Source organism: Hippichthys cyanospilos, chromosome 18 (assembly GCF_059441005.1).
Source record: "Hippichthys cyanospilos isolate Australia breed blue-spotted pipefish chromosome 18, RoL_Hcya_1.0, whole genome shotgun sequence".
Classification (NCBI taxonomy): Eukaryota; Metazoa; Chordata; class Actinopteri; order Syngnathiformes; family Syngnathidae; genus Hippichthys; species Hippichthys cyanospilos.
Genome location: NC_142386.1, coordinates 6,135,790 through 6,160,714, shown reverse-complemented (window position 1 = coordinate 6,160,714; position 24,925 = coordinate 6,135,790). Strand labels below are relative to the sequence as shown.

General features: G+C 39.3%; 3 protein-coding genes across 7 annotated transcripts in view; all 3 read left to right on the top strand.

Moving 5' to 3' along the window:
* Positions 1-7,761, top strand: part of LOC148408669 (protein turtle homolog B-like) — a 33,851-nt gene extending 26,090 nt beyond the window's left edge. For 2 of the 4 annotated variants that reach the window (XM_088441155.1, XM_088441154.1), the window contains exons 19-20: positions 1,383-1,510; positions 2,085-7,761. In XM_088441155.1, the coding sequence (XP_088297281.1) occupies positions 1,383-1,510; positions 2,085-2,299 (343 nt within the window). In that variant the 3' untranslated portion in view covers positions 2,300-7,761. Of the gene's footprint in view, positions 1-1,382; positions 1,516-2,084 lie in introns of those variants that run through there. The other 2 variants (XR_015868598.1, XM_088441156.1) reach the window with 2 other exon arrangements.
* Positions 7,762-8,149: 388 nt separating this feature from the next.
* cfap58 (cilia and flagella associated protein 58) lies at positions 8,150-16,042 on the top strand. The gene is made up of 18 exons (XM_088441211.1): positions 8,150-8,280; positions 8,516-8,798; positions 9,419-9,570; positions 9,661-9,811; positions 9,886-10,080; positions 10,162-10,299; positions 11,193-11,352; positions 12,045-12,127; positions 12,218-12,409; positions 13,203-13,364; positions 13,438-13,584; positions 13,688-13,828; positions 14,049-14,272; positions 14,391-14,499; positions 14,585-14,689; positions 15,161-15,280; positions 15,390-15,514; positions 15,611-16,042. Exons 2-18 carry the CDS (start codon positions 8,544-8,546, stop codon positions 15,711-15,713), a joined length of 2,562 nt encoding a protein of 853 aa, XP_088297337.1. The 5' UTR covers positions 8,150-8,280; positions 8,516-8,543; the 3' UTR covers positions 15,714-16,042.
* Positions 16,043-16,867: 825 nt separating this feature from the next.
* fez1 (fasciculation and elongation protein zeta 1 (zygin I)) lies at positions 16,868-24,710 on the top strand. 2 transcript variants are annotated; one of them, XM_088441434.1, is made up of 11 exons: positions 16,868-17,108; positions 18,493-18,845; positions 20,819-20,906; positions 21,112-21,198; positions 21,384-21,549; positions 21,933-22,124; positions 22,197-22,249; positions 22,956-23,036; positions 23,529-23,604; positions 23,680-23,745; positions 23,925-24,710. In XM_088441434.1, the coding sequence occupies exons 2-11, from the start codon at positions 18,523-18,525 to the stop codon at positions 23,939-23,941; spliced, it is 1,149 nt and encodes a 382-aa protein (XP_088297560.1). In that variant the 5' UTR covers positions 16,868-17,108; positions 18,493-18,522; the 3' UTR covers positions 23,942-24,710. The 2 variants fall into 2 exon arrangements, with proteins under 2 accessions (XP_088297560.1, XP_088297559.1); XM_088441433.1 differs by having other exon boundaries at positions 16,870-17,108; positions 21,933-22,249.
* The last annotated feature ends 215 nt before the right edge of the window (positions 24,711-24,925 follow it).

Sequence of the window (24,925 nt, the reverse complement as noted above, 5' to 3'; positions counted from 1 at the left end):
CCGTTTGCATACCTCGGTTCAGTTCAGGTGACCTGCTGGATGAAAAGCTTTTGAATGTATTCCCCTTTAAAGTTCTGTTCCATGTGCAAAGTGCCATGCATGCCATTGCTAAATCCTCCGTTTGAAAAAAAGAAACAATTCTATTGATGAATTCTTGTTACATTTCTTGTCCAAGTGCTTCGCTTTTCTTTGGCTTATTTTTCATGATGTGACTGTTCCCGCGTAGTCATTTCCCCTCCAGCCATCTCTCCCCCTGTCAGCATGGTGAAGCCCATTGTAGACAGTTTCCATGTCTATGAATACATATCGATAATGCTTTGTTGCTCAGCTGTGATTTTTTTCCTTCCTGTTCTAATGATCCTCGGTTTCTCTCTGCAGCCACAGTGGGAAGATGGCTCCACTGTAATGCTAATTGTTTTGTGCTTGGAGACATATAAACAGGGTGCTGGCGTGTGAGTGGCAGAAATCTCTGTGCTATAAGTGCCTTCAACCCCCCCGACTTCCCCCCCAAAAAAGAGCTAGAATGTTTGAATGCTACCAACGGCCACTGACAAGCCACACCAAAGGAACGTTTGCGTTATTTTCAGAATAGGAAAGGCTCAATTTACTTCTTATCGAACGTCGTATTCGTTTTAGATGTTTAATCCATGTTTCATCAGTTGTTACGTATGCCCTGAAATAAACCGGCGGGAGATTCGCTGGATCCTTTTGTCGATATGTACAGTATTTCACAAATGATCCTTGCTATTCTTAACAATGTTAAAACTTTATCAAATAACAGGAAATCATAAAATGCTTAGGCAGAGTGGAAAATTAAGTCTCATGAAGCATTTGTCATATTTTTTTTGATCCTGTAGTTTGTGCTCTTGGTTTAACCCTTGTGCACACACCTAGCAAACGATACACATTGCATTTTTTTTCTTAATTTTTGTAAATGCTTTTAAAGGCGTAATAATTATGATTTTTTTTTTTCCCTTCCGCCACTTTGTTCAGCTCCCTAGAGTTTTTTGCCTTTGATTTTTTTTTTTTTTTTTTAATGATATCATAAGAAAATTAAAGGAATTTCCACAATCGGTAATAATTTCACAAGGGTTAAAGATAAAGGCTATTGAAATAGAAACGTATTCTATCCCACTGCATCTTCAAATCAAGGGTGCCATCTATAGGAGCAAAAAATTACCAAAAGCGCTTCATGAGGCTTCATTTTCCCATCACTAGAAGACAGCGCCTTAAGGTGTCTCATGTCAGTCCTTTAAAAATGTTTTGCACTTCTTGCATGAATCATGCAGGACTGAATTAGAATCAGCATCCAAATTCACATCCTTGAATATATTTAACATGGATTTACTCCTTTTTTTTTCCTCCCCCATCTTCTTATTTAGAAAACGTCGAGGCGCGCCGAGTGTCCTTTCGGGGTCTGAGAGGATTGATGCTCTGAGATACCAACGTATGAGAAAGGCTAAGAAGATGACAATGAATAACAATAATTCCAAGACGAGGAGGAAAGCAGGTATGTTGGTAACATATTTTCGCAGTTTTTTTTTACTCTTCGAACATTGAGAATACGCAAAGCTCCGATGTACGCCGACATTGTTATTGCCCTCCCTCTTCATACCTTGTGTCTTTTCTTTCCTATCTAAGTTCTCGGCCGCACGCTGACAGGTTTTGCTGTTCTGTATTTTTTTTGTGTGTCTCTTGGACAGTTCGGTCCTGTTCAACCTAACATCGTTGGCAAACTTTTTTGGTGTCTAAAAATTTATGAGTATAGAAAACAAACAACAACAAAAAAGTACAACCTATGTCAGACCATAAGCTGCTACTTTTGTCTCATGCGTTCACCTTTGGGGCTCAAAGTCCGGTGCAGCAAATCTGCAGTTTGTTTACGAGCCACCTAGGGGCAATTGCCATTGGGAAACGAAGGAAGACAGAAGAAGACTTTAGTATTGATTTTGAGTTTCAATCGTTATTTTACTTGCCACCACTGGGCACTCTCCACTAGTAAATGCAATCGGGTGCATCACTGTTGTGTTGGTGCAGTATTCTAACAACTTTTTTAGATTTTTTTTTTTTTTGTTGTCTTGCAGGTGTGTCCATCTCTCAGACCCAGCTGGGTCACGTGACTCAGGTACTTCAGCCCGAAGAAGCGCTCTACCTCCACAGGAAGAAAAAACGGCTCCTCCTTCATGACCCATACACTCGCTTCTCTGCTCTGCTGTACCGCCGGCCTCTTCCAGAAGACCAGAAGGCTATTTTGGCTTGTATGGACAACATCGAACTGGACCAAGCCACCTTCCTCTGAAAAGCCACGCAAATTAAGGTCAAACTCGAAACATTCGATAAGAGTAACCACTTCCCTTTGTAAGTTATTATTGGTTCTACCAATGGGCAATTCAAACATTTCCAATGGTTTTCCACATTTATTACGACTACGAACGAAGTTTGAACATTATAATCCCATTGATATTTATTTAACCATGACAATCCCTCCGAAATCTGAAAATTTGGGTAAATATGTATTTCTAAGTGCTGGCCTCTAGAATCACTGCGCTAATTCTCATGTTCCCGCTAACGGTCACATTTAGTATTATTCTCAATGTGTTTACATTCCTAAGAAATCAAATCAGAACCAAAGCTGCCAGATTTTTTTCTCCAGATTACAAAAAAAAAAGGTACTGTACCGGATAGACATTTTTCATTTAGGGAAGGATGAAACTTTGGGAAACTCACAGGCAGAATTGACCATTTACAAATGGTAAGTCGTAATCTATTAACAAACACGTGTCAAAATCCCGCTTATATTTCCCATCAACGTGGAGATGTTGCAGCTGCAAAAGACGAACTAATGTAATTATCAGTGAACTTCCGTCATTCATCAGCGGCGGAACCGGAAGCCCTTCATCTTCGGTTATCATTATTTCAGGCCGGCCGGGTCATTTGGCGCCTTTATCTATAGTGGGCTTCCTCCATAAAACATGCAATGTTACTATATTACATATGTACATCATTCTGTTATTAAATATTTAGAGTAGAAAATGATCAGTGCAAAGAACAAAAAGGAATAGACGTAGCGGTTGACTAAATTTCAGAGTTTTTCTTATAGCAAGGCTTGAATATTTACCAAAATATTTGACCCCTAATAAAGTCTAGCTTTCTTATTGGTGCATGGGGTTCGGAGGTCGAGTTGGTCTGCTACGGCGGGGGTCATTTACTATACGGCGTGTTCACGCATTCAATCCCAAACACGTATTTTTACGTTTTTAAACGAGTCCAGACATTCAATCCCAGGTTCTTATTTTTTTTTTCCAAAATTGTCAAGTGTTTGGCTAAAAAGGACGATGTAAAAAGGCCGGCACTAATTGAAGGAAAGTATTCAATTACGATAATACTTTAAAGGAATGTGTCTAAAGTAATCAACTACTTTATTATGTCCTTCCATAAAGTAGATTAATTTACTGCTTACTTGCCTTAAGTCGCTTTAGTGCTTGTATACTGAAAGAAAGAAATTACGGTAGTACTTCATTACCTAAGGTAATCCATTACCTTACCCAAAGTGACTAATTATTTCTGTACTTCATTACCTTAAGTAATCAATGTCCTTAGTGCATAGAAACCTTAAGGTATTTGCTTCCATTATTACTTAATCATATTGAGCAGTCAATTACTTTGTGTAAAGTAATTGATTACCTTGGTGGTTCATTACTGAAAATAATGAATTGCTTTGGTACTTCTTTAACTCAAGGGAGTATTTGCTTTTGTACTTCTTTCACTAAAGTTATTGATTACATAGTGCTTGATCACTTAAAGTTATTGATTATTTTAGTATTTCATTACCTAAGTAATCCATTCCTTTAGTACTTAATTGCCCAAGGTGTTTGATTTCCTTCATACTTAATTACCTTGAGTAATCAATTACTTTAGGGTTAGGTTATTTTATCGTTTGGCTGGATCAGTAAAAATATGTCTTTGGGATTGGGTGAGCTAACAATGGGGATGTGATAAAAGTTCCCTCCAAAAATAGTCACGTAAAAATGTAGTGCTTTTTGTCTACTGCTGGCTAGCTAGCTTGTGCTACGTAAAACTAGCGAAGCGTTGAATGGTAGAAAATGACAAATTTTCCAAGCTTTCCGGTGCCCAAAAAGCCGTGAAAAAAAAAACAAAAAAACATGTTTTGCAAAGGCATCATCTGTATTTCAATTTGTCTGTTGTACTTTTTCTATCCAAGGACATCCAATCACACCGCTTGAAAAAAAAAAATCTCAGTACTGTATGACTTGGGACTTGAACCATGGAGATGTAAATGAATGCATCTCTTCAAGGTGGCTTCTATGTTTCACACGTGCACAACAAGTAGACGAGCCGGTGCTAACCCGCAAGAGCCGCACAAGTCAAACACTTTGTATTGCCGGAAAATGCATTTGCTCGATTGGAAGTGGCTACCTAAAAGTAGAATGCTAAGTCATTAGCATGGGGGAAAATCGCTGCAAACACAGTAATGAGGCAAACAAACAAAAATACAACAACAAACTCAATAAAAAAGCCAAAAAAAAGATGCAATCACAAATGTACAAATGTTCAAACAAAACAAGTGCAAAAAATACATTTGCATTTGTTTTGTTTGCATTCATGTTATTTTTGTAATTGCATCTTTGTTTCTCGGTTTTTCTTTTTTGCATCTTTTTTGCATTTGTTTTGCTGTAAGTTTGCATCATTGTGGGGTTTTTTTTGGGTGCCTGCATAATTTGTTTGCACTTGTTTTAATCTCAGTGAATTTTTTTTGCACTTGTTTTAAGTCTGCAGCAGTGATTTTTTGTGATTGCATCTTTTTTTTGCGTCAATGTTGTTTTTGTGACTGCATTTTTTGCAGCGTTTCTCTAAATTTGCATTGATCACTCCTGTCAATGCATCTTTTTTTTTTTTTTTTCTTTGCCTCACACCTGTGTTTGTAGAATTCTTCCGGTGATAGTTCATTTGCACCCATCTACCATACCTTTTATCAAGCTTATTCCGGCAAAAAAGGGGGGGGAATGAAGGTTACCTTAATATCCCTTACAATGGCTGGCAAAACACGGACTCACTTTCCATCACTGATAAAAGTAACAGAGGAAAAGTATTGATAAAATAAAGTATAACTTTTTTTTCTTCAGTGTACAGAGAAGAAAAAAAATCCATACTTTCCTTGCAGTTTGTATATAATGTCTTGAATAAGCATACCTTGTCTTTTTTTTTCTGTAGAAGGGTATAATGCACATGTTGAAGACTTGATTGGGGATCTGAGTAGAGTAGGTTCAGTGACACTTTATGACCGTTATGTAACTGACCAATGTCAAAATGTGAGTATAAAAAAAAACAATTTCCAATTATAGAAATTAGTTCATTATTATAGAGCCAAGAAATATAAACAATCTCTACATAAATATATTAGACACACGTATGTGTAGGGCCCAAATGGCCCTCTATATACAGTGTGTGTGTGTGGGTGTGTGTGTGTACATATATATATATATATATATATATATATATATATATATATATATATATATATATATATATATATATATATGAGGACGGTTCATGTTTTAAAAGAATGTACAAGTCTATATTTATTTTTATATCCATCTGTGCTTATATGGTAGCGGTGCAGTAGAAAAAAAATATTTAATAAAAGAGAATGGTGCACTCTAATGGATTTCACTGTACTGTATACAAACACAGGAACCTATTTTTATAGAAATGTCTGCTTGCCATGAATAGTAAAATACAAGTTTGACTGTGGGCCATCGTTTTGATTTCATTGTTTGGAGGAAGTTTTCTTTTTTTTTGGTCTCGTATTAGTTTATGATGGCACTCTTAAACCTTTACTATGGTGCTTCATTGCTTTGTTGAGTTGACAATGTACAACTGGAATGATTTGACCTGCATGATGTATTCACCATATAGAACAGTGATTCATGATGCTGCTTCCAACTGTTTATTTGATTTTTTTGGCTTTCTATTGATGCACGAGCATGTTTGGTCACGTGATGTTCTCTTAACTTGGTTGGATCGAGCATTTCAGCAGTTTCTTATAACATCGGGTGTCATTCTACATTGCTCTACATTGCCAAAACAAAACACATACCTTCAGAAAACTGGTGCTATTTACAAACAGCTGTGGTGCTTTTTTTCTTTTCTGTTTTTATTTTTTAATTCACTGTGTTTCCTTGCTTCAGACAAAATGTAGCTACACACTCAAGTGTTGGAATGTTGGAGGGAGGGACATTACATTTTCAGTTCTGTTTTGAATGCATTCTCATGACCAGTTACTTTTGGGATTTATTTATGATATCCTTGTTCATTTTCTTGTCAACATGGTGCTTAGATAGCAAGAGCATTATCCTTGATGACAGCTATTTAATGAGGTTTTATCGAGGTTGGAATTCAACGTCTCCAAAACTCACCGCTAGATGGAGACAACGCTGAGTGAACAGTAAAGCATTAATGATTCAGGTGCCTCGCGATAAATTTATATTGTTATAGAAAAAATGTATTTACGTCATTAGTTCGAAAACTGACACTCATAACTACGTTACACAGAATCCAATGAAACAACTCTTATTCACACAGAATCCAATCAAACAACTTTTATTTGTATAGCTAGATAGTCAGGTGAGTCTATTAAGTGCACTTTAATATATTTTGAAATTAAATCATGTAAACCACAATATTTAGTTATTGTGATGCACCTGTACTTTGCTTGATCCTATATTTAAAAAAAAAACATGCTTAATTACAAAGCAGTATTAGCGACAGTGACAGAAAAGTAGAAAACAAATTGTTCAAGATTACTATATAGAAGTAAAGTTGTTATGAGGTACAAAAATTAATTTTGCTTGGAATAAATCCGTATTCTCCTGAAGGGGAGGATATTAATTTGTATCCATTTTGTTGCAGCAAGACAGTAAAATGATTTGCATCCCAGCCAAACAGGAGATATTGCATAGACCAGGATTTCCTCAACCGGGGACACAAGGACTTAGTAAGGTAGCTCCAATGAGGTAGAAGATATAGATCAAAAACAAATGTCCACTGCTGTGGACACAAATGAATAGGCTGGTTCTCAGGACGATAGAAATGTATGTCCAACCAGTCTGAAACGAATGTTTTTTTTTTTTTTTATATGTCCCTAATACTGCTTTGTTTAAAACAGCAGAATTTGCAATTGGAAATGACATAAATTCTTCTCTAGTGCGTTACTTTTCTTCATTTGATAACCAATTGCTGAAAATGTTTGAATCCTTGATTGTCGAGCCACTATCCTTAAGTTCAACAACAACAACAACAAAAACATTCATGAAGCAGATTGAATTAATCCCTAAAGCTCATGCAATATCGTGGAAAAAAGACAAGGCGAAATAATGTGACTTGTGCCATTGTCAAATGTTTTTGTGTGTGCTCACAGTAACAACTCAATACCTCGCAATGTTTCTTCATGCAAATGTTTTCATCCAGAAACGTCCAGTCTGTTAAGAGAAATTGTTGAAAATGATTTGCATTTTTATAGATACTGTTGTTTTGTTTTGTTTTTTTCTCCAGGCACAGAATCAATGGATATTATTTATAATTCCTGTTCACCCTGGTCAAAAATGGATTGAACTCAAATGACCTGTCAGTTGTTTTGTTTGTATTTTTCAAATGTCTTGGTATGCTTGTACTGTAGTTGTACATTCATAATGGTGTATATTACATCAGTTTTTATTTAATAAAAACGTTACAATTTTCCAAGACAGTTTGTTATTACACAAGCCCAAAACACAACATAACATGCGTCTAAAATGACTAATTTGATAGATAGCTGTGATCTAAAATAGCTAGCTATGATAGACACATATACGTTTATATTAGATAGGCATAACTAACTGAATTTTCAATGCAGTCAAAAGTTATTTTAAAAATAGATATCCCTTTGGCATCAATTAAGCGCTTAATATCTCATAACGTCATGGCTCTTAACCATGGCGGCATTAACAAGGAGCACACATGACATAATGCATCACATTTGATGTTAACAGTTATGCAGGCTTACGTCATCCATTGTGGATTTCTTCACGACGCCATTTGTGTTCCGCTTCAGTTACGTCAGACATTTGAACCAACGTGACGTCAGAGTCACTTCCTGGTCGCAGCGACGCCAATTTTTTTTTCTCGCGAGATTGGCCGTTGTCTGGCAACCAATATAAACCGTGGCCAACAACAACCTTGCGAATCAGACTACTATTTCCACTATTCGAGACATAAATTGCGGTAAGTTTTTTTTTTTTTTTTTAAATGTAAGTCGTTTGATTACATTGTACTTTGTAATTGTAATTGTACTTATTTAAAATGACTTCAAGAACAGCATTTTGAAGTTAGTTGCACAAGTGAGACTATTTTATTTTGTGAGCATAAATACGAGCGTACAAAGTATGTCTGAATAATTAATATGATGTACTGAAAATCCATTTCGTTTTAACTGATGAAAATGTTTTGTCACCTGCAGGGAAGGAAAAGGCCAAACAAGAGAAGACATGGCTGAGTCACTGGAGGAATTCCAGGCGGTTCTCAGTGAGCTCACTGAGAACCAAGAGGAACCAAACATGGACAAGATCCGTGAAGAATATGAGAAACTCCTCAATGCGCTGACAAAGTCGCACAGCAACGAGAAAAGGCTCATGACCAAATGCAAGGAACTTAGTGCCGAGATGGCTTCGGCCTCAACAAAAGTTGAAGCTGCTCGCAAGATGTCTCAAGATGATGAGGCCACTATGACTTCACTAAAAACGGTATAGATTTCTATCTATCTATCTATCTATCTATCTATCTATCTATCTATCTATCTATCTATCTATCTATCTATCTATCTATCTATCTATCTATCTATCTATCTATCTATCTATCTATCTATCTATCCATCTATATATATATATATATCCGTCCGTCCGTATACATAAAATATATGGTTCAAAGTTAAGGGGTTGACTGGAAATTTTTATTTTATTGTTATTGGCTAATGAAGGTCTACTGCATTTTGTAAAGTATAAGAATTAGCAGATTTTTTTTTCTTCAGTATATGAAAAACTAGAAATGTTTTTTGATTTGTAGTGGGGTAATGTTATGTTTTATGATTAATAACGCTGTTGCGCTTGCGCTATTGTGGAAAATATTAAAAAAAGGATGATAAATTAGAAGTTTCAATCTTATATAAACATATACCATGGTCTTAGTGGTCCGGCCCACTTCGGAATAGATTTTCGTTCTTGCAAAAATTTGACATCCCTGTTCTATTGCATTCTTGTGGCAACTGAACTTTGAAAACTGGACATTTTTGTATTCTTGTCAATAACTCAAAACTCATCACTTTCAGCTCAACCAAAGTGGCAATGTTTTTTTTTCTCTTTGACAGGAATTGGATAAAGCCTGGAAAATGTTGGATCTTGCCTACAACAAGGAGCAAGCCAATCTAGAAACGATCAAGAATTTACAGGAGGAGGTCGCCAGCATAACACAGCTAGCGGAACAACATTACAAAATGGCCCTCGCTAACGCAGATCAGAGGTGACCGTAAAAAAAAAAGTTTGCAAACGCTTCTACGTGTTGTTGATGTGCTCCGGCCCTCGGCTGAACGCTCCCCAAATGCGTTTTCAGCGATTTATTGAAAATGATTGAAGAATTGACAAATGACCGCGATAACTTGCTGACCACGGTGGAGAGTCTCCGCGAGCAGCTGAACATCGCTTGCGCGAGCAAGCAGAAGACGGAAACTCAAAGGGAGGAGGCCTTGAACAATATTTCTCAGGTTCGAATATGACAAAGTCTCCCAAAGCGAATGGTAAAGTTTGGGATAAATTGTTGCTTTTTCTCTCCGCGCAGCTCCAACACGAGATTCAGTTGCAACAGAACGAGATTTCTCGCGAGCAGAGGTTGAAGGAGAAACTGGAAAAAGATTTGAACGAGATGTCCATTGACGTGGAAGCGAAAGTTCGAGAGATCCAAACGTTAAAAAAGGATTTCCAAAACTCTAAGGATGAGCAGCAGAGGATAGCGCAGCAACTCAAATTAGTCAAGGTAATCATGGCGGACATTTGTCTTTTGTCTTTTCTGTCCCGACGGCCGTTGTCCATCAACGTCCTTTTGGTTTCCCGTTAGAACGGATTCGACAAACTCACCAAGGATCTGGAGCTGTTGCAAAATAAAACCAACAAGCTGCAGCGCGACCGGGATCATCTGCTGTCGCTCCGGGAACACCACTTTTGGGAGAATCAGAAGAATTTAAACGACATTAAGGTGCATAGTACCATACATGAGTCATTTGGTAGTGCATGCCTACGACCATGGCAATTACAATTTTTTTTGTTGCTTAATTTACATTTATAGACATTTGCTTAACTTTTTTTTTTTTAAGTAAATTGGGATCCTATGTTATCCAAAATTAACTAATTCAGAGAGTTTTTTCGAGAGTCCAGACATTCAATCCTGGGAATGTAGAAATTTTACTTTTTTTTTTAATTTATTTATTTAAAAATGAAAATGAGGAGCCTATAGCATCCAAAATAAATAATTCAATCCCAAACACATATTTTTACATTTTGTTTTTCAGATTCTGTGCTATTACAGTTTTTTTTTCCAGTGTTAGGATAAATAAAGGAGAGTTTCAAAATGAAGACATTGTTTAAAAAAAAAGAATGCAGACATGAAATTCCAGGGTTTTTTTCAAAATAATTTTTTTACAGGTTACGCTAAAGCAGGGTTTAAAAATGAAAACATGGATCCTATCGCATCTAGAATTAACTCATTCAATCCCGGAGACATATTTTCACTTTTTTTTTTTAGCTCATTAAATCCCATATTTTTTACATTTTTTGAGAATCCAGACATTCAATCCCATGTACTTATTTTTTTTTAATTGTTGGGTTAATGTAGGATTAAAAAAAAAAAAAAAACTACATTCAACGTTTATTTCAACTATCAAAGCAAAACCAAAACAGGGGGGAAAAGAAAGCAAAAAATATGGACAAAAAAGTCAAATGATTCAAGTCATTGATTTAGCCTGCTTCCTAACAACAAGAAAACTTTTTTACTGAACAACAAATTTCTCACTACCGATACAAATCAAAAATTTTTTCTCAGCACAAACTATTTTGACCGCTCACGATTTATTCTCCATCCAACTTTCTCAGGTAAAAGACGAAGCGTTGAACCAGCTGCGCCAGGAGATTGCCAAGGAAAGAAAGTTGAAAGAAATCAGCCAAAAGAAGTTCCGTGTCATGGAAGAACAGAAAGCTGACATAGAAACTCAGAGAGGGATCCTAAAAACTCGACTCACCGGTCTCGAGAAAGGTAGAAGCTTTTCATGTTTTGAGCTCAAATGAACAATATGCTATCACATTCAACACCACGTTTTAATACGGGAAAAAGCGTTGTGAATTTTCCACCCGATTGCCTCGTAAATGAATGAACAAACGTCGATAAAGTTCATATTTGAAGTGCAATTTTACTGAAAATGTGAAATGAATGGCTACGTTCTTAAGATGTGTAGATACGTTTTTGGCACTGAATGAGTTAACAGGGCCTTTGTGTAATATGAATTAAGCAGAAAAATCCACAGGTTTTTATCCAACTCATGCGGCGGCCATTTTGCCACTTGCGGTTGCCTGAGAATGACATCACCGTTGCGCACGGGTCAGGTGACAACCAATCATGGCTCAGTTTGTGAATGTCACATGACTGACTTCAGAAACCGGTTTTCCAGATGACTAATAGTTGTGTGTGCCAAAGTTCAACATTTCAGATGGATATTTTATATTTTCATTTCGTTTTCATTCTCTATCCGCACACACATTATTTTTGCTCCAGTGAGAGATATGTGCTTTGTATACATGTCAATCTGTCCACGAAAACTTAAGATGGCATTAAATTGCAATACGGGACCATTTTGACCATTCAAGCGAGGATATGACATCATCAAGGTGACCAATTGAATCAGACATGGATGTAAATCGACTTTGCGTATTCATCTTGTGCTTCTACAGAGTACGAAGGTATAAAAAGGCAGGTTGAATCCGACAAGAAAATCATTTATGACTTAACCAGAGAACGAGACATCTTGACGAGGGTATCGTAGCTTTTTTTCTTCTTCTTTTTTTCTTTTTCAAGTATGTTTCCTGTTAACGGTGGCCTTTTCCCGTTCGCTCGTCCCAATCAGAGTCTGGCCAAAGCGACAGATTCCGTGGAAGTACAGCAGTGCCTTGTGATGGAGCTTGAGAACGACAAAAGGGTGCTCCAACAAGAGATTGGCGGCTATTGCGTGGAGGCCAACAAGCTGCGTAAAGCCATCCAGGATCTGGAAAAGGAACGGGACCGCCACATCAACGACAACAACAGCCTTTTGCAAAAGGCAGGTCATGCCCGACGGGAGGAATTTGAGCTTCTAGCATACTGGGACGCCGGAGAGCAGTGGTCCCCAACCGGTACCGGTCCGTGGATCAACTGGTATCGGGCCGCGTGGGCTGCACCCGAAATAATGTTTTGGAGAAGATTTAGTTTGACAGTTCTTACGTTTGTGCTTGATCTTTGTTTTATTTTGGCGCCGCCTCTGGCCGCTGTTGATATTACATACATAGTGAGAAGGATAAAAAGGTTGGGGACCACTGCCATAGAGTACCCGCGCTTATTATCGCACTTCTCCCTTGCACTTTTTGGATTTTCTCTCTATTACCTAATATAAATAGCAAGATAGACTTGTAATCGATATGAGCGTAAATGAAAGAGATTTTTTTATTAAATAAAATTGCTACTTTTAAATGTAATAATAGCCCAATCGCAAAACAGGGTTCTCTCCTTTATCGTGGGGGTTATGTTTCCAAAAAATGAAATCCACAAAGTACAGATTGTAATTCTTTATTTGTTCTCATTTTTTTCAATGTTTGTTTGTTTGTTTTAAATGCATACTTTCTTTGGTGTTACTTCAAGGAGGGAGAATTTGAAGATAAATAGTGGGGTAAACTGCAATGGACAAGGTCATTCATGAAAATCCCTGTAGTAAAAGTCGATTTTTCATATGAAATAAAATTGCTCATTTTACAGTGAGTGGTCCCACCCACTGGTTTCTGCAGCTTTGCCATTTAAATATTGTAAGATGCTACGTTGGCCGTAAATGATTCTGACATCTTTTTTTCTCGCTTGACAAGTTGCAACACAAAATGAATGAACTTGAAACCAGTGAGATGGCCGTCCATAACTGGAAAAAGAGAGTCGCAGAGGAAGAGTGCAAGCTGGAAAGGAAACAGGAGCAACTGGAAAATGTCATAGCGGAAAGGAACCAGTCCAGCAAAAACCTTGCTGACGCTCAGGTCTGAATGGAGTTCACATTCTTCTTGTGCTTATTTCTTTACATCGTGTTTTTTCTGCATATGTGCCACCCAGGACACCATTGCAAAGTTGACGATAAAGATGAGGGCGTTGAACAACCAGAATACTCAGTTGAAGGATGAGATAGAAGCAAAGGAATTGACCATTCACAAAGAACAGCAGCACCACAAGCGCTTAGTGAGAGATAATGATAATCTCAAGGTATTTGACTCACTCTTTTTTTTTTTTTAAATAATTATAAATCGCTAATATGGAAAGCTGGGAAATCGATTTGTTGTTCATTTAATGTTGTGTGGGATTGAAGGGAGAGATGAAGGTGACAGCTCAGCAACTGGAGGAAGAATTGCGACGTGTTGAGAACCTGAAAACAGAACAAGGAAGACTTCAGAAAATTATTACGGACCACGAAATGCGGCACATGCAAGTGAAAAAACAACTGGATCAGGTATAAATGAATAACAATATATTCGGGATGGGAAAATGAAGCTTCGAGGTACTTCATGAAGCAGTTGTATTTTTGACTCCTCTAGATGGCACTCTCTGTTCAACGTTGGCCTGAACTTATAACCAATTCTTAAATCCTCTTCTTAAACCAACACTGAGGAGCCAAAATATACAAAAAAATGCTTCATGATTTCTACTGAGTTTGTCGTTGACTTTTCAAGGTGATCAGGGAACGGGGCAACTTGGGTAAGCAGCTGCTAAAACGCAATGAAGAACGAGCTCTGTTGTATGAGAAGATCAAGATCCAGCAATCCATTATATGCAAGAGGGACTTTCATCACAATCAGCGGATGGAGGACATCCGTGTCCTCAAGTTGGAAATCAAGAGGATCATGCGGGAAAAGACCATCTTGGACAGGACTATACCCAACACGGATGAGCTTAAGTAAGAAATTCATTCAGAATAGTATACTGTATGTTGCTTGTCATGGGATATACATAGGAACACTCAGACTGACAGACCGATCCCCATTAAAGATGAAGTTCTCTTTGGTGTGTTATAGACGAGAGCTGTTTGCCCTGCAAAGGGAACTGGCTCGAGAACGGATGAGGAACGCTGTTCTTGAGGAACAGCTAAACCCCATAAATATTCATCGATGGAGGCGACTGGAGGTAAAGCGAAAAGATGACCGCTCCGTGTCAACATTATCGCTTGATCCCAAACGCATTGACATTTTTAAATGATTGTCAATGGCAGGGCAGTGACCCCTGCAAGTATGAACTGCTCCAGAAGGTCCACGCCTTACAGAGAAGACTCATCAACAAGACTGAAGATTTTGAAGAGCTAGAATACTTGTTGCAGGTGACATTCTTCTTTAGTTTCCCTGAACTGGTTGAATTGAGTCTTTTGTGTCCAGCATGGAGCTTAGACTCATCTAAATACGGTAGGTGGAAATAAAGCTTCCATAGGATGTTGTACAAACGTTTTACCAGTAGAGGGTGCTAACAGACGTATAGGTATAAGAGACTTAATTTGACAGCTAGCTACAGTAGACAGGCTCCAGCCACACAGTGGTGGTGACATCACTTATCTGGAGTGGCTTCAGGGGGTCCAAGCAGATTCCAGGGGTGGCACTGGCCCCCTCCGGTCCCCCTTTGGCCCTTCCAGTGCTTCAGAGGTGCTAGCCAAATGAACTGATCAAAATAATTCTCATTCAGAGACGCTGTGATTAGAGGTAATCAATCAAGCCGTTTCACTAATATTTTTGTCCCGTGCACGGATATTGTCACACCATCTGTTTTTATCAAATCGGCTTTGTCTTTGTGGAAACAGGAAAAGGAGAAGCTCTATGTAGAGCTGCAACAAATGTTTGCTCGGCAACCAGGCGCAGAAACGCTTGAACAGCTTAATCATTGTCAGTGGACATTAAGGGAAAGGACCAAAAAGCTCATGGTATCAACATGTTTCAACCTGCCATCACTCGCACCTGAATCATATTCAACCGTTGCTAGTTTTATGGTAGCGGACTAGTTTTTGTAAATTACTTTGTTGGATTCCGTAGGCACTGACTGCAGAGGTGAGAGTGCTGGACACAAAAATGAGCGAGTACAAAAATGAGAATCAAAAATTGGCCAATGAGATGGCGGAACTCAAAAAGAAGTACTTCATTCAGAAAAAGCAACAGAGGTAAGCTCTTTTATCTTGTCTGACCCTGGATTTTTGTATTTATTTTATTTTTTGGTACTAAATGCAACGGAATGTATTTGTTCTGTCTTATCGTAGTGACAAGTCCAAAACCAAAGGGGAACACTTGGTGCTGCCTCAGCTCATCAACAAGCCACATTTTGCTGGCGGAGGCTTCAAATTTGATGAACTTTTCAGATGACAAATGAACTTTTTTTTTTTTTCTGTATGGCGTGTTCGTTTGACGTAGGTGAATATCACTAGTCAAATTTGTCTCAGGAAGTGAACTTTTCACGCTGTCCTCAAATGCTGGCAAGCACAATGTTGCATCCAAAACCCTTGGATAAAGGGATGGGTGAGTACTGATACCAGGTACCGTGTGGACCAATACCAGGCCTTATTTCAAGGTGATCCAGCTGATCCGATCCATGACTCGAATCCGCGATCTGATCTGAATGGTTTCGATGTGAATGGTTTCACATTTGTGAAATTGTCACGCACACAAAGTGTACTCATTTCTCAGGACTTTGATTAAAAGGACACACATTCCCAAGATGAGAATATTTCTTTTTGTGTTTATAATTTTACAACATTATACAAGCAATGGTGCAGTTAGTTAAATAAATAATAATATATGAAACCCCCATCAGGACTCAAGGGGAAGTTTGGCTTTTATGTATGGTGATGAATGAGGGTGTGTATTTGCGCGTTTGCATGCGAGTCCGGCTCCACGTTTTCGCGTGTGCGTATGTTTAACTATTTAACGGAAGATTCATCATTGGGATTTAACCCCAGTCGGCCTTGGTACGCTTTTATTCTGAAGTTCCTCCCGGAAGTATGATATAGTTACACTGGTCAACTTGATCATTTTTTCCTGCCAGAGCAGTTCTCCAAGTACTAAACATTTGTTTCGGCTGATTTTATTACTAACAAATTACAAACAAATCAGCTAACGAACAGACGCTTGGAAGGTAGGGGAGCATCTGTATTCTTAAAGCTGATAGGCCCGACTTGGTCAACTTTCCCCCCAGCCCTAATGCAGATAATGTAAATAACTGTCCGTTGTCAAAGGATGAAAGAATACTGTATGCATTTAAAAATAGCCGAATAATCACAGATTATTCGAGTCGGTGAGCAGTATAATTAACAGACTGTAGTATCAATGCCCATATTTTTTTATTTAAGCGTGCCAGTTAGATTGAGGCCGATTTTCTTGGATCTGCCGAAAGAAGCCCTTCCCCCAAAGCCTCCCACTCCTTTCCCTCCTCCTCATGAATATTTGCTCATGAAAGCTTGCATTGAGGAGGCGACAAAGGGAGAGAGATGCTGCTAAGGAAAGCATTAGGGAGGGGTTGAGCGGATGTCGTCAGAGGATGTTTGGTGCGCAGGCGCTTTGTGAGCTGGGCTGCTCGGATGGGAAAACAAGGGACTGTGGGAGGACGGAGAAGGCTAGCTGTGGGAAGCCATACGGACGGAGCTCCAAGCCACCTCTGCTTTGAATGTAGCATCCTCTCATCGGTGGGATTTGCAGCAAGGCTGAGACAACTCTTGCCTAAGAAGGTCCTGCCGCCAAAGGGGAACATCAGATCCACTGCAGGTAATCATTAGTCCGCAGTTCCGTCCAGCGCGATTGTGATTCTTGTCCTGCATCACCATCCTTCCATCCGGGCCTTGTATCTATCGTACCCTCCCATCTTTTAGTCCTTGAGTCTAGATCCCCCGCCCCCCTCCAAGCACACTTCTTGTTTTCTCCCAATGATGAGGGGATGACTTGGTCTTGCTTGTCATCCATTACTTGCTCTAAATTACACCCCTATCAAGATCCAAAGTGGAATCCATCTTAGAAGCCTATATCCATCGCAATAATTATTAGGGTGGTCAAAATAACAGCTGAATTGCAGTCATTACAGTCATAGTTAAAATGTGATCTTTTGTATTCATGTTGATCTCATTTTTCATCTCTAACTTGATGCTCCTGTGTACTGATTAGTTTGTATGCGTCACGCTTGGATTGTTGGTCAATCACACCCTGAAGTGGACATTGATTGGCCCTCATTGTGTTTGGCATAACCTGATAGGCTCCTGTTGTGCAAGGGACAGAGAGAGGGCGGAAAACCTGAAAATGGAAGTGTAGATTGATTTTTTTTAAAATGCCACAACATCTTGGATAAAGCTATAAATGTGTATTTCTGGAAAGAAGGATTTTGCTTACCACAGAAGCTGCTCAAATTTAGCCTCCCACATAAATGCAAAGCAACCAGTTTCGAATGCAGCAACCACTAACAATAGCAACAAAGAAGCCATACGCTAACACCTCGCGTTTGAGCAAGTTTGTGACAGATAAGATGTTTCATTTGAATGTTAATATTTTGTAATTATTCCCCAATTGGTTGTCATTGTGTTTGGCAAAACCTGAAAGTCTCCTGAGCGCAGAAGGAAGACGTAAATAAACTTTAAAAACTCCCCGTCGGTGCCTTTGGTAAATCAAATTCTACTCCGATAAGATGTAAATGTGAATATTAAAATGTACAGTACAACAACATATACCATTTACTAATTCTATAGCAATTCATAACATTTAAGACAGATAAAACATTTAAGACAGATAAATATAATTTTATTTGTTTTGTTTTGTATGTCTTGAGAAATAACATGTTCTAATTCCACAAATTAATCCGTTTAAATTCAACTGAAGGTACTTCATTATTTGCGGTTTAGCAGGAAAGCCAATTAATCGGAGTCCCATCGGGACACAGTCCCCTTCTGCTACATTCACTTCCACCCCCTCTTTTGTCTAAACAACAGTGTGCCATTTCTCATTAAGTTTGGACAGACATCATTTAGGGGACGTCGGCTAAATCCTTGTGGCATCTCAGGCAATTGAGCAGATGGAGACTGCTGACGTCATTGTAGTAACATTTTTTGTTGTGGCACATCAAAGTCAAAGGAAATTTAAAAAAACGAACCCTTTTGTTCTGCAGGGCTTAGAAAGTGACCCACCTGGGGATACCATGGAAGCCCCTCTTGTATGTTTGGATGAGGAGTTTGAGGACCTCCGGCCTTGCCGCGTGGATGAGTTTGACCACCCGGCGCTGAATCACCCGACCTACACCGCCAGCACCGTCCCGCTGGTCTCCATTACCCGGGAGGACTTCTCTGAGCTGGAGAACTTTTCTGAGATGATGAGCTTCAAATCCATGGAGGACCTGGTCAACGAGTTTGATGAGAAACTCAACGTCTGCTTCCACAATTACAACACCAAGACCGAGGGCCTGGCACCCATACGCAACCAGTCGCAAAACCAGGAGGATGAGGAGCGACTGCAGGATGAAGAGTGAGTGTTAATATACAAAAGTTGGCTAATGATGTGCAGTTTGGGGATGGTGTCGAGACCTTTATCCCACATATAACAACAGCAAAATTTCTATGCATAGATTCTATTGGAAATGATTTGAGAGGCCAGTCACAAATACAAACTATGTTGAAGTGTATGACGCAAACAGTTTCGGTACGCTTTTATTCGTACGTTCCTCTCGGAAGCATGTTAAAGTGATATCGGTCAACTTGATCATGTTTTCCTGCCAGAGCAGCTCTCAATTGAGTGTAGAGAAGCGTCTATATTTTTAAAGTCGGCTGACCCGACTTGGTCAACTTCTTGCCCGAATCCCTAATGCAGTTTTTGTAAATAACTGGCAGTTGTCAAATGGTATAAGAATACAACGTACGTCTAAAATGTCAGAATAAGTCCTTGCAGCTTTAACCTTCAACACTGCACCACTTTTGCATGTATTTTTTTCTTAAAGTGAATTAAACGATATCCGAACGATTCTGCAAGCAAAATTGCAGTCAGTCAGTCAGTCAGTCAGTCAGTCAGAAGTGGACACCCCACCCACCCACCTCCGCTTGACTCGAAGACTCCATGCTGAATTATTCAGCGTGTGTGCTTTCCTTGTCTTTGGCTCTTTCTGTCTTGTTGGCGTCACAAGCAGGCGTCGTCATACTTTGTGGAGTGGACTCATCAGGTTAAAAATAGCCCTGTTGTGGGCACAAGAAAAAAGAAATGCTGTGATATTTTTGAATAAAAGTGTGTGCTGAGCATTCTCGTTCAGGTTATGGTCAAAGAACATACTGAACATATTAAGTTCCAGCAGTTTCTCAAGAAAACTCATTTTTGGGTATCAAAATAACAGATTGAGATCATTTGATCCCATTGTACTTTTGATTTATTTGATTTATTGAACACATAAACACAAATGTCCTCAAAACTGAGCTTATTAAGTCCTACCCCCTTGTTCTTTATAAATAATAATTAAAAAAAAGATATCCGGTGAATTTACAGTGAATTATACATTTAGTATATATATTCCAAATAAAGTAACAAAGGAAATATCTGCCATTATTGGAAACAAAGACCGAATGAAAGAAGCATTAAAGATTTTGGACAAGTTCTCAGGTTTATACCTGTTTGAGATCATTTTTGTAGCGTTGTATTTTTGAACATCTTTTAAAACATAGCAAGGGATTCCTTTTCAATTCTATCTCATAATTAACGTTTTGTATAGTGCAGCAGAAGATAGTTACCACAGAAATACCACACTAAACTGCTGGGCTCAAATAACAAGAAAAAAGTTGCGCTTTATAGTCCGAAATTTACAGTGGATTCATTCATTACGTGTCTTAATTAATCTCTCAGTTTTTTAAATCTCTTGGCAGCTCTAATTGTCATTGTTGAAATCCATAACATTATTATGTATTCGTTGTCTGTTTGTTTTAAGATATGAGGTCTTTGCCAATGAATAAAACTTATATCTTGAGGCACTAAAGCAAAGTGAGCCTTTTTATTGCGATGGCGCACGCCACCACGGACTGTGTCATGACTTGAATAACGTCCAGTGTGTGGCGGGCCGAGCCTGAGCCAACCTCTCGGTGGAGGAGGGAGAAAATCTGGGAAACAAAAGAGGTTTCTCTCCCACTTTATGTCATTCCTCTTCAAAGGGACTGGGCTGCAAAAACCGCCGCCGCCGCTTTATGTGAGCGACATTTGCTACATTTCATTTTGGTTGTATTCCTGCGCTTTGTCCGTTTGTAGCACGCAACTTTGCTCGGGTACGAAATGTTAAATATGCCGAAGATTGAGTGAGTGCGCTAAAGAGAAAAGCTAAGTAGATTTACTTGAACTATCATGCTAAAATCTTGTCTGATCCCGTTACGTAACCGGACAGTTTAATCATGTGTTGAAAAAGCCTTTTGAAATATCTACTAAAACATGTAACTATTTAACATCCAAATATTTCTTTGATATTGCAGTGTGTGGGATGCTCTAACTGACAATTACATTGTTGCCTGGGACGCTCCAGATTCAGAGGGATTCAACGGAAATCTTTCTGACAAAGAGGTAGGATATGAGTCAAAAACTCTGAAGGCCCCTGGGCCTGACGCTGTTTCTATAACATGAAAACAAACTGGAAAAGTTAAAAAGTTAAAAAATCTTACGTGTGTATCAAGACAGTTGCAAAGTCAAGGTTCAATTTTAAACCCCAAAAATGCTAAACGATGTCAACCAGTTTGACTCTTTCAACAAAATGCTTTTCCGTCTCCAGATCCACGAGAAGGAGGAGGAAGAAATGAACGAGAAGAATGACAATGCTAACTGTCTGAACGAAGAGCCTCTCATCACAGCAGATCAGGTCGGAATCCTTTCCGCGTGTCATTCATTTATGTAAAAGGTGAAAAAAGTACCTCATGACCTGATGATTTTTGGACTGACCAGCCCCACCCCCAAAACCAGTTTGGGAAAATCCATACATTTTCCAAAAAGTCCTGCACGACTCCTGAGTATCTATTCTTACTTTTTCGTCTGTTTTTCTGCAAGGTGATTGAGGAGATAGCAGAGATGATGGAGAACTCCCCAGACCCCGGCGAAACCGAAGAAGAGGACGAGGAGGAAAGCAGCCGTTGCTCCTCCAGGACTCACCCTTCCCTTCTGGAAGAAATCCGACAACTGTCCCAGGCCTCCAACAACAACTGCTCTTATGAAGGTATTAGCAGCACCGGACATCTTCTGGACGTTGGATTTTTGGGAAAAATCTGGGCCGTCCATCTTAGATTGGATTTAGTCCGGAAAGAGTTTTTGAAACGTGGTTGTGTTACAGCTCGTCTAATATGGTCCGAAGTAAGTCGCAAATATGTTTTTGAAAACCGGTATGTGTTTTAGCCTGCGCGATCCGGTCCGAATTTAGTCAGAAATCTGGTCCGTCCATCTTAGATTTGATTTAGTCCAAAAGTAGTTTCCGAAAACTGGAACAACTGAAAAATTTGTGGGGTATTTAGCCCGTCCAAAAATAGTCATTCAAAATCGATTTATTTACAGCAGGTCGGATGCGGTCTAAATTGACCCCCAAATCTGTTGATCATCCTCCAGGCCTGAGTCTGATGCCCAGTTCCGCGCTGATGGAACTGCTGCAGCGAGTAGAAGCTGCGATCCGAGAGTACTCGGAGGAGCTGGTCGGTCAGCTGGCGCGGCGCGACGAGCTGGAGTTTGAGAAAGAAGTGAAGAACACGTTCATCACGGCCCTGATTGAGGTGCAGAACAGGCAGAAGGAGCAGCGAGACGGTAGCAAACGCCGACGCCGGGACAAAGCTTTGAGCCTGCAGGGAGGAATGGGTGTGGTGTCTGTGAATACAGGGACTACTGGCACCGCCGGGCGCGTGGACAAGACAGGAAACATGCCTGTGAAGGTACATGACGACTACTTTCACTTCTTCTTCTCCTTTTGCATTTTTCAGTTCGGAGGTTTCCACAGCGAATCAGCTGCCTCCATGGAAGTCTGTCTCCTGCATCCTCTTCTCTCACTCCAACTCCTTTCATGTCCTCTTTCACGACATCTATGAATCTTCTCTTTGGTCTTCCTCTAGACCTCCTGCCTGGACGTTCCAAATTCAGCATCTTTCTCCCATATATTCGCTATCTCATCTCTGGACACGTCCAACTTCATAAAGACATATTCTCATTGTATACTCATTTTAGAGAAATGTGAAACCCGACTGCCTGTGAGCGCTTGTTCCTGTCTGATAATGGCTCTCAGGTCCATTAGCCTCTAAAGGATCTTCCTGGAATGATCCTCATATGTAGGAGACATTTCTGGAGACAGTAACAAGCCATTCCAATCTATACGCTTGTCCAGCTAGAGGAAAACAACATAATGGGTTTTCCCGCTGTGCAAAGCAAAACAGCTATAGTGACGCCGTATAAGATGCCGTCGAATACTGACAGCTTGGTATTAAATACAAATGCAAATGCAAATCTCGGGGTGCATCTGATTCTACTCCGAAACCCTTGTTTATCCCTCAGATTCTTCCAGAAACCGATTACTGTTTGTTGCAATTTTGGTAGGTATTACATCGTGATGATCTGTGATTTGTGTGCCTTGGTTTTGACATGCAGCGCTTCAGTATGGAGGGACTATCCAACATCCTGCAGACGGGCATCAGACAGACATTTGGAAGCACAGGGAATGAGAAACAGGTCCGTTACGCCGTTAACCCCTGGGTGTCCATGGTCATACTGGTCCCCAATGTAAACTTTTGCAATCAGTTAAATCCCATTTGCAAGCATTTAGGAATGAACGCATGCTGCCTACCTGTTTCGCCAGTCTATATTCATTTTTAGCATCCTAAGTGGTTTTTGTTTTTGATATGTCTTGATCAATGGCCCAAATCGGGTCAAAATTGACACTGGGCTTAATTAAAATATCGGGTATCAATGAACAGCCCCAAGGGAAAATATGAAAATCGTACCATATTTTTCTCCATTAGCATTAGCATGTCGGCTAGTTTTGGTACGCTACAAATTTAGTCCAAAAATTGAATATGACAGCTTGAAAAAATGCTGTATACAATAAATAGTGTAGCAAATGTGCACCGTATTTACCATTAAGATTACGTTTGGATGTTTTCATTTGTTGGAGGAATTTGGGATTTGCTGGTTTCTCATCAAAACCCCATGACCTCTTTCTAGTATCTGAACACAGTCATTCCTTATGAGAAGAAAAGTAGCCCACCATCTGTCGATGACCTCCAGATGCTCACAAAAAGTAAGTTTCAAATCAGGGTATGTCTTTATTGATTTTAATGATGTTTTTGTAACAATTTTTTGTTTTGTCCCATAGTTCTTTATGCCATGAAAGAAGACAGCGAGAAGGTGCCTACACTGCTCACTGACTACATATTAAAAGGTAACTCAAACAATGAGAAAAAAAAAGTAGGGATGGGAAAATGAAGCTTTGTGATGCTTCATGAAACACTTGTTTTCTTTTACTCTTTAAATGTAAAATATGCTGCCAAAGTTTTTACTGTATGGATATAATTTTGTACTATATTCAATATTACTGACTCAAAAAATTTCCCCCTCCAGTCTTGTGTCCCACCTAAAGTTTGGTAGCAGGCAGGGGCCACGATGTGCCGGAGGAACTCTTCCTCCTTTTGCAGCTGGCCCGAGCAGCATGAGCCTTCTCCCCGTTGGTCATTATTCCACACCGTCGATTTCATTGTAATCGCCTCACACTTATGCCGATTGCTGAGCCCTCCTCCCCGCACCTAATCATGCTTTCGCCCGCCACCGAAATATTCAATGTGGGAACGCCAGCGCCCTCTTTTCCGGGACTTCACCAACGGAGCATGACACACTTTCCGGTAAATCCAAATCCAGTGTTGCATTTTATTCCTCAGCTTGTGTTCATATTTATTGTAGTCATTATTCATTAGGAGTACATTGCATTCATAAACGACAAGCCTCCCAGTCTTGTTGAAATTCTTAAGGGATTGATTTGAATACACAAGCCATGCACTGTTTTCTGACCACTGTAGCCAGGTGAAAGAGAAAACCAACAATTCAGGTGCAGTGTATTATTTTTGTTTCTCGCTTTTTATTTCGCTGTGAAATACATTTTGTAATCCTGTTTAATTTGTATCAAACATTTGATAGAAAGTGATTTTTCTACTTTCTTTTAATGTCACCAGAGTGACAGGCTGCCGTCCGTGTATTCCGTATGAATCAGTTCAAATGGACGTTCCGCATTGGCTCTTGGATATGGACCCCTGTGGTCAGCTTGTCCGGGAATGCTGTAAACATTCGCATATGAAATGTGTAAATGAATCTTACATTGCTTAATTGCAAATTCTAATAAACGTGCTACCCTAATTATGCTCGCCGTCAATTCGTGGCATTCATAGGTAGTGATTGGAAAATGATGCCTCGTGAAGCACTTGTGATATTTTTTTACACCTGTAGATGGTGAATTGGTTTAAAAATAAAGGCTTATGAAATGTACTAAATTTCTACTGCATATTTAAGTTTAAATCAGAGTGCCATCTAGCAGAGTGAAAAAAAAGCTCTGTGAGGCTTCATTTCAGGAT

Excerpts from the sequence above, each read along its gene's own strand:
- cfap58 (XM_088441211.1), top strand. The coding sequence starts at position 8,544 with ATGGCTGAGTCACTGGAGGAATTCCAGGCGGTTCTCAGTGAGCTCACT. Across the intron at positions 13,585-13,687 it reads GAGATAATGATAATCTCAAG|GGAGAGATGAAGGTGACAGC; the intron begins GTATTTGACTCA and ends GTGGGATTGAAG. Across the intron at positions 15,281-15,389 it reads AAAGGACCAAAAAGCTCATG|GCACTGACTGCAGAGGTGAG; the intron begins GTATCAACATGT and ends TGGATTCCGTAG.
- fez1 (XM_088441433.1), top strand. The coding sequence starts at position 18,523 with ATGGAAGCCCCTCTTGTATGTTTGGATGAGGAGTTTGAGGACCTCCGG. Across the intron at positions 21,550-21,932 it reads CAACAACTGCTCTTATGAAG|GCCTGAGTCTGATGCCCAGT; the intron begins GTATTAGCAGCA and ends ATCATCCTCCAG. Across the intron at positions 23,605-23,679 it reads CCTCCAGATGCTCACAAAAA|TTCTTTATGCCATGAAAGAA; the intron begins GTAAGTTTCAAA and ends TTTGTCCCATAG.